Below are 13478 nucleotides of genomic sequence, written 5' to 3'. Positions count from 1 at the left end.
TGGGGATGTGGCTCTGGGCCTGGAAAAATTAGAGCAGTCTTGACACTGAGAAGAGGCGAGCAGATAAGAAGTCTTCTGAACCTCACTGGCTCCCGTACTGACGTCAGCATTGGTGGATTAGTTTGTCGCCCCCTTTAGCCAATCGGGTTGGTGTCTCTTTGCTGCTTACCTACTGCCTTCTCCGACCGTCCGTCCTCGGGGCAGGCGTGCTCGCTTCCCTGAGCTTTTAGGGGTTGGCTTTTCCAGTTCTAGATCAGCTACGACAAACATCGTTCGAGATGTCCCACCAAGAGGGCAGCACAGATGGCTTACCAGACTTAGTGACTGAAAGCCTGTTCAGCAGCCCAGAGGAGCAGTCTGGAGCAGCAGTGGTGACGGCGGCCTCCTCAGACATTGAAATGGCGGCCGCAGAGCCATCGACCGGAGATGGTGGTGATACCAGGGATGGTGGTTTCCCGAATGATGCCAGCACAGAAAAGCAAAACACAGAACCAGAAAGTTCAAGTGAAGACGTCAAACTTGAAAGCGTGGAGGACTTTGAGCATTTCCTCATGAGTAGTGAAGGTTTATTTGATTACCCCTTAGTGGGAGAGGAGGAGACAGAAAGGGAGGAGGAAGAAGAAGAGATGGAGGAGGAGGAAGGGGAGGAGGAGGAAGAAGAGATGGAGGAGGAGGAAGGGGAGGAGGAAGAAGAAGAGATGGAGGAGGAGGAAGGGGAGGAGGAAGAAGAACAGCCTCGGGTGTGTCCACGATGCGGTGGCGCCAACCATGATCAGTGTTTGTTAGAGGAGGATCAGGCGTTGGAGGAGTGGATTTCCTCAGAGACATCTGCCCTGCCCCGACCTCGCTGGCAAGTCCTTACTGCTCTTCGCCAGCGGCAGCTGGGTTCAAGTGCCCGCTTTGTATATGAGGCCTGTGGAGCAAGAGCCTTTGTGCAGCGTTTCTGCCTACAGTATCTTCTTGGAAGCCATGCCGGTTCTGTCAGTACCGTACACTTTAACCAGCGTGGCACCCGACTGGCCAGTAGCGGTGATGACTTAAGGGTGATAGTGTGGGACTGGGTGCGGCAGAAGCCAGTACTGAACTTTGAGAGTGGTCACGATATTAATGTCATCCAGGCTAAGTTCTTTCCTAACTGTGGTGATTCCACCCTGGCCATGTGTGGCCATGATGGACAGGTACGCGTAGCAGAACTAATTAATGCATCATATTGCGAGAATACTAAGCGTGTGGCCAAGCACAGGGGACCTGCCCACGAGTTGGCTCTGGAGCCAGACTCTCCTTATAAGTTCCTCACTTCAGGTGAAGATGCCGTTGTGTTCACCATTGACCTCAGACAAGACCGGCCAGCTTCAAAAGTTGTGGTAACAAGAGAAAATGATAAGAAAGTCGGACTGTATACAATCTCTATGAATCCTGCCAATATTTACCAATTTGCAGTGGGTGGACATGATCAGTTTGTAAGGATTTATGACCAGAGGAGAATTGATAAGAAAGAAAACAATGGACTACTTAAGAAATTCACTCCTCATCATCTGGTTAATTGTGATTTCCCAACAAACGTCACCTGCATTGTGTACAGCCACGATGGCACAGAGCTCCTGGCCAGCTACAATGATGAAGATATTTACCTCTTCAACTCCTCTCACAGTGATAGTGCTCAATATGTTAAGAGATATAAGGGGCACAGAAATAATGACACAATCAAATGTGTTAATTTCTATGGCCCCAGGAGTGAGTTTGTCGTGAGCGGTAGTGATTGTGGGCACGTCTTCTTCTGGGAGAAATCATCCTGCCAGATCATCCAGTTCATGGAGGGGGACAGAGGAGATATAGTAAACTGTCTTGAACCCCACCCTTACCTACCTGTGTTGGCGACCAGTGGCCTAGATCAGCATGTCAAGATCTGGACACCCACAGCTAAAACTGCCACTGAGCTTACTGGGTTAAAAGATGTGATTAAGAAGAACAAGCACGAGCGAGATGAAGATAACTTGCACTATACGGACTCGTTTGACAACCACATGCTTCGGTTCTTCGTGCGTCACCTGTTACAGAGAGCTCATCAACCCAGCTGGAGAGGTCATGGAGCTGAGTTCCCAGATGAAGAGTTGGATGAGTCTTCCAGCACCTCAGATACATCCGAGGAGGAGGGCCAAGATCAAGTGCAGTGCGTGCCATCCTGAAGGCCTCATATCCAGTCCAGCTAGATGCCACCTAAGTACACTGGACTTTAAAATTCAGTTTGACTAATTTAGAATTGTCAATTGATTAATAGATTTGCTTTTTGTCTTCTGTTTTTCACAATATATGCTGAAAACCATCTCTTCCATCTCCTTCTCTACTTTACTTTCTTCCTTCCACACGTTCTTTGTCTCTCATTCCTTTCCTCTGCTTCTTTATGCCTGTTTTGTTACCCCTTATATGAGTGCATATGCAACTTATTTATGCCTCTTTTCCTTTGTTCCCTTATAATTGACCTCTAAAATTGCATAATTTTGTTGACAAAATTAATGGCCTTATTAGATGTATCTACTCATTTCAGACATTCTGAAAGCTGTTACTTTTTTACTTTTTTCATCTTTTACCAATTTATTTTGAGGATAAAGTTCTTCAGTTGAGTAGAAAATTTCATAAACGTGTTTATTCTTTAGGGGTAAAATAAGGCAAACCATAGTTCTTTGAATACTGACACACACATACACACAGTCTCAGAAAAGGAAAAGAGAAGTAGTGTGTAGATTAATTCCTAACACTTGGCCACACACACACAGAGTTTCAAAAGTTGTGGTAACAAGAGAGAAGAATAAGAAAGTGGGACTGTATACAATCTCTGTGAATCCTGCCAATATTTACCAATTTGCAGTGGGTGGACATGATCGGTTTGTAAGGATTTATGACCAGAGGAGAATTGATGAGAAAGAAAACAATGGAGTACTCAAGAAATTCACTCCTCATCATCTGGTTAATTGTGATTTCCCAACAAACATCACCTACATTGTGTACAGCCACGATGGCACAGAGCTCTTGGCCAGCTACGCACACACACATACACACACAGCCTTAGAAAAGGAAAACGAGAAGTAGTGTGTAGATGAATTCCTAACCAGATAATTCATCTCCTCAGAGCAAATAACTTGGGATTATCCACATTTTCTGAATCAATATGTTAATAATATTGATTAATTTGAGCACACTGAAGCTGGTAAGAACTAAATTAAATTTAATCACATGACATTGTTTACTCTATGCATTAAATTTTCTTGAAGTTTTATGTTTGGGAACTCCCACAGGATTACATTCCAGGAAGTCCTCCTGGGACAAGCATCTCCTATAAGATACCAGCTAGGAATATAAAAATCTCTCATATTTGAAAAAATTTATTTTAATTAACTTTTAAGAATAAGTTGCAATAAAAATTGTTTATACTTACACATAACCATTTGATACGGTTGGTAGAAAAATCCTATTTGACATCCATGCATTGCTTAAAATTTAGCTGTTTTATGAGTTTGTTTTGAAAATTGTTGCAATAAAAATTGTTTATACTTACAAGTGATGTAGTTGGTAGAAAAATCCTATTTGACATCATGCATTGCTTAAAATTTAGCTGTTTTATGAGTTTGTTTTAAAAATTGTTGCAATAAAAATTGTTTATACTTACAAGTGATGTAGTTGGTAGAAAAATCCTGTTTGACATCCATGGATTGCTTAAAGTTCTCTCAGCTGTCTTAGAGTTTAAATTGTTTTAAAAATTGCCTTAAGCTTTACTTAATATAAATTTAAGTTACTAGATGTTCAATTACTGTTCAATAAAAATATTCATTTTTATTTTATATGTGTTATTTGTGTAAATGAATTCAGAAGATCACCTTTTCCCCAACACCGATGAACTATACCACACCATTTTTTTTTTTTGGGATAGGGTCTCACTCTGCCACCCAGGCTGGAGTGCAGTGGCACAATCTTGGCTCACAGCAACCTCTGCCTCCTGGTTTCAAGCGATTCTCCTGTCTCAGCCTCCTGAGTAGCTGGGACCACAGGTATGTGCCACCACACCCGGCTAATTTTTGTATTTTTGGTAGAGACGGGGTTTCACCATGTTAGCCAGGTTGGTTTCAAACTCCTGACCTCAAGTGATCTGCCCGCCTCAGCCTCCCAAAGTACTGGGATTACAGGCATGAGCCAACACATCCAGCCTATACCACATCATTCTTTGCAGAATTTTATTGGGAAAGAAAGATGTAATGAAACATCTTGTGTCCTGACAATGGCTTTTCTTTGAAAATACTTCTTGAAATGAGTATTATTTCAAGAGTTTTGGGGAAAATGTAGAGTAATTTGCATAATGAGATGAGAATTTAGAATGGAACATAACGACTGAAGTTTCTGCTCACTGAGATCCAAAGTTAGGGACTACTGCCCAGGGGTCTGGGAGCCTCAAGAAGCCCCTACCAAGGTCTGCTGTCGGGAAAGGATCTTAAGAGTCCCAAAAGAGAATTTACGGGCCATAAGAACAGTGTTATAAACTAGAATTCCAAGTTTGGGGCACCCTGCATAACTTCATGGGACGCATACCAGCAATAATACTAACAAAATATTAAAAAAAAACATCATTTGGTATTTTAAGTGACACTCGGTGTCAGTGAGAGCAAAAGTGAAAGCAGATAAATTATGCAGTTCTTTTCCCACCTGCTGTTTAGAAGGTCTCCTTCTGTGGAGATTTATACTCTGCTCACTTAGCTAAACTAAAACTTTACTCAGAGTTCCCTGAATGGTTCTGAGACTGTTTGTGCTACCAAGCACAGCAGTCTTACTTTGGTAAAAGATTTGGGAGGCAAAGGTAAAGTAGTAGCCACACTTGTTTTATGCTCAGAAAGGTGCTGCCGCAGCTCATGAATATTTTTGCTTATATCCTGGCTTACCTTGGTGTGAGGCAGCAGTTGGGCCCACAATTGCTCCACTTCTCCCTCATATCTTCCTTCTTCTTCACCAGCTCCATGAAAAAGAATGCCCACTTTTTTTTTTTCAGGGCATTGATGTCATTGAAATTGGAGGTTTGGAGGCAGTGAAAGATCAACATGGGTCCCAGTCAGTCCTTGTGAGCTCCAGATATTCCTCATGGATTCCATTTACCCTTGCTTCCTCTACTTTGCATCATCTCTTCTTCCTGACTTCCCTGCTAACTTCAGGTTTCAGCATCTGATGCAAAGACAAAAGCCTCGCTGAGACTGATTAACCAGTTTCCACAATTCAATAAGGCCGGGACCCTATTATAAGTCCCTTCTTATATGTGTATCACTCTGAGTGTTTGTTTCTCTGATTGAACCCTGACTGATGCAACCTCCCCCACATGCTTTGGACTGAATAAATTCCCTGGTTACTTAGACTTGAACATTTGCCATCTGGAGCAATTATAGGTCCCTCAAGGGAGAGATTGAACTTGGTACACACACACACACACACACACACACACACACGCAATTCTTTTAGTTTTTTGCATGAAGAATTTTTTACTCGCCTTTGCATGACATTTTGACAAAGCTACACAGTTCTCCTTCCACTATATCTTTTAACTTTTTAGTTTTAAATAAGTTAAATTTACAGAAAAGTTACAAAAATAGTACAGAGAGTTCTCATATTCCTTTCACCCGGCTTCCTGTATCATTAACATCTTCTTAACAATAGTATAATTATGAAGACCAGGAAATTAACAATATTAACTATATTATAGAGCTAATTCAAAATTCTTCAATGATCCCATTAATGTTTTTATTCTTTTCCAGTATCCAATAATATATGTTAATTGTTAGATGTCCTTAGCCTCCTCTCATGTGTGACTTTTTTTTTACTCTTTTCTTGTCTTTCATGACCTTGACAGTTTTGTAGTGTACTGCTCAGGCATTTGGTAAAATACATCCTATTTTGAGTTTTCCTGATGTTTTCTTATGATCACATTGAGGTTATTCATTTTTGGCAAGAATACCACAGAAGTACTGTCTACAGTTATTTTTGAGGGGGGGGTGTGTGTGTGTGTGTGTGCACGCGCGTGTGCGTGCGCATGCGGGAACTTTGCTGTAACTGTTTTCTTCCCGCCTGACACTGAGTCCTGAAGCTAATGCCTCATATTTGAGGTTTTTCTTATGGCAGTATCCATTTTCTAGTAACCAGTTTTGTGGCAGTCACAAAGGACTAGATTATGTTATAAAGACTACAACTGGCATATCTCAGTGCTTTAAAAACAAAGGTTTATTTTTTACTAATGCTAAATGTCAATCACAAGTTTGCAGAGGGGCTTTGCTCCTGGTTGCTTCTCAGATATTCAAGCTGATGAAGCATCCACCACTTTCGAAATTTCTGGTCATCAATGCAGAGAGGAAAAAGAACTTTGGAGTATCTTACATCAGCAATTAAATGCTTCAGCCTTGAAGTGACACATCATGCTTCTCCTCTAAACTCATTGTTTCAGTCTAGTCACATGGCCCCCCTTAACTATGAAGCCACCAGGAAGAGCATTCCTACCATGCGCTTGGAAGCAGGGGACCAGAAATATTTGAAAAACAGCATCAATGATGACCACGTTTCTACTATGATGGTTTGTATATTTTAAAATTATTTTACAAAATCATTTTCTGACTGCATTTTATGCATAATAAAAATTTTGAAAAAAGCTAAAAAGCATAAAGGATAAACACCAAATTATTCCTAATTCAACCTTCAAAAGTTATGCATGAGTGTTTATGTTTGTTTCCTTGCATCTGCTTTTTCTGTGTGTGTGTGTGTGTGTGTGTGTGTGTAATCAGGACCACACCAGAAACAGAGCTATATACTGATAAATTTCACTTATTTCGAAAATTTTACCATTTCAGCACAAATTCTTTGAAATGACTGATTTATTAAATAACTAAATACTACTTCATTGCATATATGCAGACTTTTTTTACATTTTTCTTTTTAAGACAGTCAATTTTAATATTCTATTATAAAACTGTGATAATATAATCCATTAAGATACATTTATTCTGTTTTTCTACTTATCAGCATAGCAAATAAAAACTGGATATAGTGTGATGAGATATTGAGGCTTATATATGGTCATTTATTTGTTATTATTCCTGAATTATGCAATCATGAATAAATAAAGTCCTTGCTATACCATACCTCATAGCACATAGTGTTCTTACCTGCAAAGCAATTTAATTCCAGAACATCACCATCCCCACAGATGAATTTTAAACCATCTTTTAAAAAATAAATGTTTTGGTGTTCATCTTCTTGGCTTTTCCAAGCATACTGTTATGTTATCTACCTATTCTTGTGGTTTTCTCTTATTTAAAACCTACACTATGGCAATCATGAGAATGAGGCTTTCAGAGGTCTAACTGCAGGGATAATAATTGACAGAGGTCCTCAGCTACTTCCTTCCATTGTGACATTGGCACAAATGCCATGCTTCTCATGAGCTGTTCCCAGCTAATGACAGTGTGGCAGAGATGCTAAGACAAACTCATTCTGGAAAACACAGGGCTGTTCCGACAGCCCATTTTGGCTCAAGGACTGTTGAAATCTTCTTATAACTGTGCCACAGTCTAATACATTTCCTGCCCAAATTTATCTCCTTTTCCTTTCTGCACAGTGGTTGGACTTGCACCACAGTGTGATGACTCTTGCAGCTCCCTCAGGATTCCTCCCCATTTTTCCTTCACAGGCATTTTCTCCAATAAATTTCTTGCATGTTTAATCCCATCTTGGCATCTGCTTCTCAAAAGACAGGAGCTAACACATACATCATTTTAGGTTTGTTTCTATTCTCTTTACATTAGAAAAAGCATGCTATGTTCTTTACTTTCTTGTTTTAGATTTTAATGGCCAAGATTCTAGATATTTGCCATGAACCATGTGGTTGATCAGAGTAAAAGCCACAGTATCATAAGGAAGAGATTAAGAAATAGGTTTCATTGGAGAAATTTACATGGCAAGAGTAGCAAGAGAAGGCCTGTATATTCTGATTTTTCAATCTTTCCACAAAGAGCCATGCCATGGTCAGTCACGTGGAGGGACACCTCCTGTTTCCTACTTTTCCTTTTTAGAGGTCAATTGTGGGAACAAACTCATCACTGTGGGAACAAAATGTTGTGGTACTAGGATATCAAGGTTCTCTGGGAAAGCTAGCTGCCCTGCCTTTGGAAACACTGAAGTTCATGATAAGTGTGTAGCCCTGCTCTCAATAGTAGGAAATCATCCATCCCTGGAGAAGCTGAGTAAAAGTACACCTCCTCTCCCTGGGAGTAGGGGGTGCTCTAGGTCTCAGCCAACTAATTGCTTAGCAAACTGAAATGAGTTCCCAGGATCATACTTGGACATTTTTACTTATTGCTTGCTCCCACTTTAAAATGTTAATTACTGTTAGTTCAACTTACTACTTTTCATGATATAGAGGTGTCCTTATATTCATATTATATTAACAAAATTTCTAGTAGTAAGCAGTCTTTTCATTCCTGAAATAGCTCTAATTTTTTTTCTCAGCAGATAAGTCACTTAATGAATGACTGAGGTTTTTTTTCATGAAATCAGGTATTCTCATTTAAATATACTTGAGATTGGACTATTATGAAACATGGTTGCATGGAGGTATGTGTATGTGTGTGTGCACGTGCGCTCCTCTCTGTCTATTGCCTTTGCCAATTACTGATAGCCTAATTGTGCTCCATTCAAAAGCATATTGCTTGGCTTTCCATTATTTTATATAAGATTAAATAGTTTATTTAGCACTGAACTGATTATATCAGAAAAACAACACAACATCTTTACTTAGAACTTTTTTGAGAATCTTGATACATTTTTCACTTTTTTCCATGTGAGTTAATTGGTTCAGATTTTGTATACTTATGTCATTTTAGATAATTTTTATTTTCCATATATATTAATTTTTTTCAGATTGATGGAATGGACGTACTATGTCTCTATATTTCTAAACAGCACTGAAGTTTTTCTCTTTTATGCTTCAAATTATATTTATCAATGTTTGCTATCATTATTTAATTTGCTGAAATTTCATGCATAAAACACTTTTAAAAAACAAGTATTCTGCACTTAATTTGCCAAAATTTCATGTATGAAATACTTTTAAAACTAGTATTCTATTTATTGTATTATAATTGACTATCCATAATATAATTTATGAATTTGTTTCAAATTTTCTGATTTTTTGATGATTTTCTTTTTTTTCTTTCTACAATTGCTATCTACTTAATTTAAATAATTTTTATAAGGAACATATTCAAACCTGTGAACCTTCTTTCAATGAATAGTACACTTTGATCACATTTCTTATATTTTAATCAGTAATATTCTCACTATTTTCTGAATTGCCCACGGTTATATTGGCCTTATGCTTTTCCAATTTACATATTTTAGATATTAAAAATAATGCATGCTTGTTTGAACAACTGAAGTAATATAAAGTTTATGAATAAATGTGATATCTTCTCTATCCACAGATTACCAATGTTAATCAGTTTGTTCAGTGTCCTTTTGCATCATTTTTGTGCTTCTATGGATATATTCAAAAGTATTCATAAATACATAGTTGCTTCCCTTCATCAAGGTGTTCACAAAAATGAGATCATTCTATACATATTACTTACTGATTTTTAAATTTTGTTTATTTTTACTTAGCAATATACTGTATATTAGCCTTCCATGATAGCTCATTATTTTTAAAGAATCACTTAATTTTCCTTAGTATCGATGTTCTCTATTAAAGGATTTAGGCTCAGGCTGCAAATTATATTTCTCAATTATGTTCTGTTACCTTTTGTAACTAGTGAGATTCTTTCTAAGTTCTTCAATTAGTTTCAGTTAATTTAACCTGAGGTATAGTGAAGTTTTTTTTGCTTGTTTTGCTTTGTTTTATCTTTGGCTCAACAGATACTATTTGGAAAAAATATGAAAGGAGGTATGTTGGTAGCCATATCCAGTTTCAAGTTAGGATTCTCTCTAACTTTTGTATCCATGTATAATTCTTTTTGACAAGTCTTGCTTCTCAATCCTTTTCATTTATGACAGTTTTTGCTTTTTCAAATTAAAGTTAAAGCTACAAAATCAAACTTAGCAAGATATACAAAGGCCTCCATTATATCTCCTCCTCTTCTCTCTCCAATCTCTTCAACAGCCACTTCCCATTTCCAAACAGACACTCACGCACTCCCCAATCACTTTCCACCCGTAAATTATTCCTTGCTCTCCTGGACCTCCTTATCTAAATCCATGTTTTTCTTTCTGCCTTGGATATCCTTTCTCCTTTTGTGTTTCTGATTGATTCTTGCACATCCTCAACAATCAGCTTAGGAATCACTTCTGTAAAGTTCACCCAACCCCTGTCCCTGTCCAATTCTGGGCTTGTTTCCTTTGCAACTGTCTATAATAGTACCTATCATCCTGTTGCTGCTGCATCTGACAGCCCCAAAAGTATTTACTAAATTTCCCTGACTCCTCACTTTCTCATTATGCATCTCTTCTTTGTTATCGTGAAAAGCAAAAATTAGTAGCACATGTCACAAAATTTAGCATTTAAACATAAATGATAAAGCATATGAAAACATATTACATATTTGTATTTACAAATTAGATAGCATGAATATAGATATAGATAACAGATACTGACATAGACTTAAAGTCTTAGATATCTAAACACAGAAAGCAATGGTAATCATCCATCAGAATCATTTGCAAGTGATTGGTGAACTGTAAATTTCTGTAGAAATGATAATTATTATCCCTTAGGTTTACTAATAGTCTCATTATCTAGTTTTTTTTAGGAATAAATCTTTAGTTAATAGGATCAGTCTAAATTACTGAGGAAATCAAAGCATAGCCTTGGAAGGTTTACTTTGTCTACAATAAAAAAATTAAATTTCATTTTTTCCTTAAACATAATATTGGTGAACTTGTTATATTTTGTAATGAGTAGCTTGAGTCTAATAAAGGAAATTTTAAAATTTTGGTAGGTTAAATAGAAAAATAACATAAATGATTAAAAAAAGAAAATCAATGATTCAAACTATATCCATTTACATACTTGAATATATTGAACAACATGTGTCTTGTTTGTCTCTGTTTTCTAGAACACAGATTGGTACATAGAAAATACGTAATAAATACTGGATGAAAAAATTTTGCACCGGGTTCTAAAGGAGAAAAAATTAGAGTAAAATTATTTAAGTTAAAAATAAATCTATTCCCCCAATCATGATCAAGTACTTTGCTATGTGTTTACCTTGAGTTTGGATAAGTTTAATACACTATTAAATATGCATTTTATTTTACAGAAATCTTGCATCATAGATTAACTTGAATAAGCACATTAATGATTTAACGTAAATGTAAAAGCACCAGTGAGAGGTGGAACAATTCGTTTAACCAGCTAAGCCTCAGTTTCCTCCTTAATAAGATCAGGAATTTGGATGTGATATTTCTTTCGGCTCTGACATTCTGAATTTCTGTGATTCTACATTTTACTTAAATAAAAACAAGTTCATTAGACAACCTGGGTTATACTGGTTATAAATGGGAAAACATATACTTAGTTCACAGTACCAATAGTACATAATAAAAATAATTTATTTGATTATGTCCTTTGTGGTTCATTTTTAATCTTACTTTCCAGAAAGCATGCATATTTTCTTGGTATTAATTTTATTTTTATCTTGCAACTATAGAAGAAAAAAGTGCCAATTACTTTTGTAAAAGGTGTAAAAATGACTTTATATAGGAGACTTGCAAGTTATAACAATGTGGGAATTTCTGTTTCTAAATTCAGTGTCTGTTATGGTTCCCAAAGGATTGGGAAGTGTTTTAAAACACTGTGAGAGTTCATCTTCATGACTCATTGTTATGAAGAATATTGTGCTCGTATAGTATTAGTATTTATGATATAGAAAATTCAAATCGACATTTGGTAGTAGCCATCTCACATTTTTTAATTGTAAAAGAAATTTAAATTTGCTGATGCACAGTTTCTATGGGACTACTTTTCTGAGCTTTATCTCAAATGTTGCAAACCACTCGGGAATAGTATTATCTGCTCCTCACATAGTCAACAAATCTAGTGTTGAGCTAATTTCAAAAAGTTACACACACTAAAGAAAAAAGTTCACAGAAAATTAAAGGGAAATAGGAAGCCTTTTTTATTTTGATAAAAATAATAAGTGCCTAATAATTTGAGATTTTATTTTTGCTCATCTATGCAGCACAAAAGATATCGGGGTTGCTCTGTTTATTTAAAATGACATTTGGTAGGCACATAAACCTTATCAAGATGTATTTTAGTTAAATTCCTTAAAATAATTCACTTCTGGGAAAAAAGCAAGCAAGAAATTTCAGCCCCCAAAAGTAATTTTTTCACGGCAAATAACTGAAGCAAGGATTTGGAAGGAAGGTGCCATCTGAACTCAAGTTGTAGCACTGATAATTTCAAGCCCGAGGAAAACCGATTAGTGTTTGCCCATCTTGGAAGACAGGGAAGTTCTAGGTAATAGAGGGAGGAAAAAATGTAGTTTAAAAATCTAAATGTCTATGCTTAAAAATAAATAACACAAATTACAAAAAGACAAAGAGGCTTGTTTTTATTATCATGCAATCATATGTTTTAAAGTCTGAATTGGAACCCCTTGAAGTAATAGAATTTACTTGAGGAAATTCTAAGTGCCTCTACTGCTACAGAAAGTCCTAATGTGTACACAGCCAGAGACAAAAGTCCTAGCTGAAAACTAGACTGAAAGTGGCTCTTTAGATTGTTGCATAACTTGATGAATGTGCTAAAACACAGAGCAGCATGACTACAAGGATATAGTAGTTCATTATTATGCATATTTTAACTAAGCATGATAAATGAATGTTTTTTCAGAAATGCTGAAAACTTTCTAAAACATGGAAAACATAACGTTAATGCAGGAAAGAAAACTCAATGACATTTAATTACTCTCTACTTCTTACCTCCATTTTAAAGATTTGAAAACTGAAGCTTTGGAAGGATAAGTGACCAGATCAAATATTTCTTTTAGTCTACCACGGGGCTGGAATTTAATCTTACAACACTCGGCTCTTGTTTTTTTCTCTCCTCACTGTACTGACTCCAACACTCAGCCTTCCTTTTTTCTCCTTATATATTTTATGTGATTTTTTTTCTCTTCATTGCTCACTGGGTAGCAAGATTAATTAACCAAGCATGCATGTCTGGTTTCCCAGACAATTCTCAGTTGGTATGATTGTGTCCAGGATGTCAAGGTTTTACATAGTCCCATGAGTGTTGCAAGAGGAACAGGCAAAAGCCAGATGCCAGATGCCAGGACCTGCTCTTTTGTCTTCCTCCAGCCTGACATAGTCACTTTCTCTGGGATTCACTTTCTCTGGGATTCCCACACCTTGGAATCCATTTCTGCTTAGTACTCAAAATGATAAGAAAACTCAGGTTGAAT

At 36.9% G+C, this 13478-nt stretch overlaps 1 protein-coding gene across 1 annotated transcript; it reads left to right on the top strand.

Annotated features, from left to right (window-relative positions):
• Window positions 1-200: 200 nt before the first annotated feature.
• On the top strand, window positions 201-3829 carry DCAF8L1 (DDB1 and CUL4 associated factor 8 like 1). The gene has a single exon (XM_054472117.1). The coding sequence runs from the start codon at window positions 279-281 to the stop codon at window positions 2184-2186; it is 1908 nt and encodes a 635-aa protein (XP_054328092.1). The 5' UTR covers window positions 201-278; the 3' UTR covers window positions 2187-3829.
• The last annotated feature ends 9649 nt before the right edge of the window (window positions 3830-13478 follow it).

This window comes from Pongo pygmaeus, chromosome X, assembly GCF_028885625.2.
Source record: "Pongo pygmaeus isolate AG05252 chromosome X, NHGRI_mPonPyg2-v2.0_pri, whole genome shotgun sequence".
NCBI lineage: Eukaryota > Metazoa > Chordata > Mammalia > Primates > Hominidae > Pongo > Pongo pygmaeus.
The sequence above is the reverse complement of the archived record's forward strand: the minus strand, read 5'-3'. Positions and strand labels throughout refer to the sequence as shown.

What these genes read in the sequence shown, in the direction of transcription:
- DCAF8L1 (XM_054472117.1), top strand. Translation starts at nt 279, where the DNA reads ATGTCCCACCAAGAGGGCAGCACAGATGGCTTACCAGACTTAGTGACT.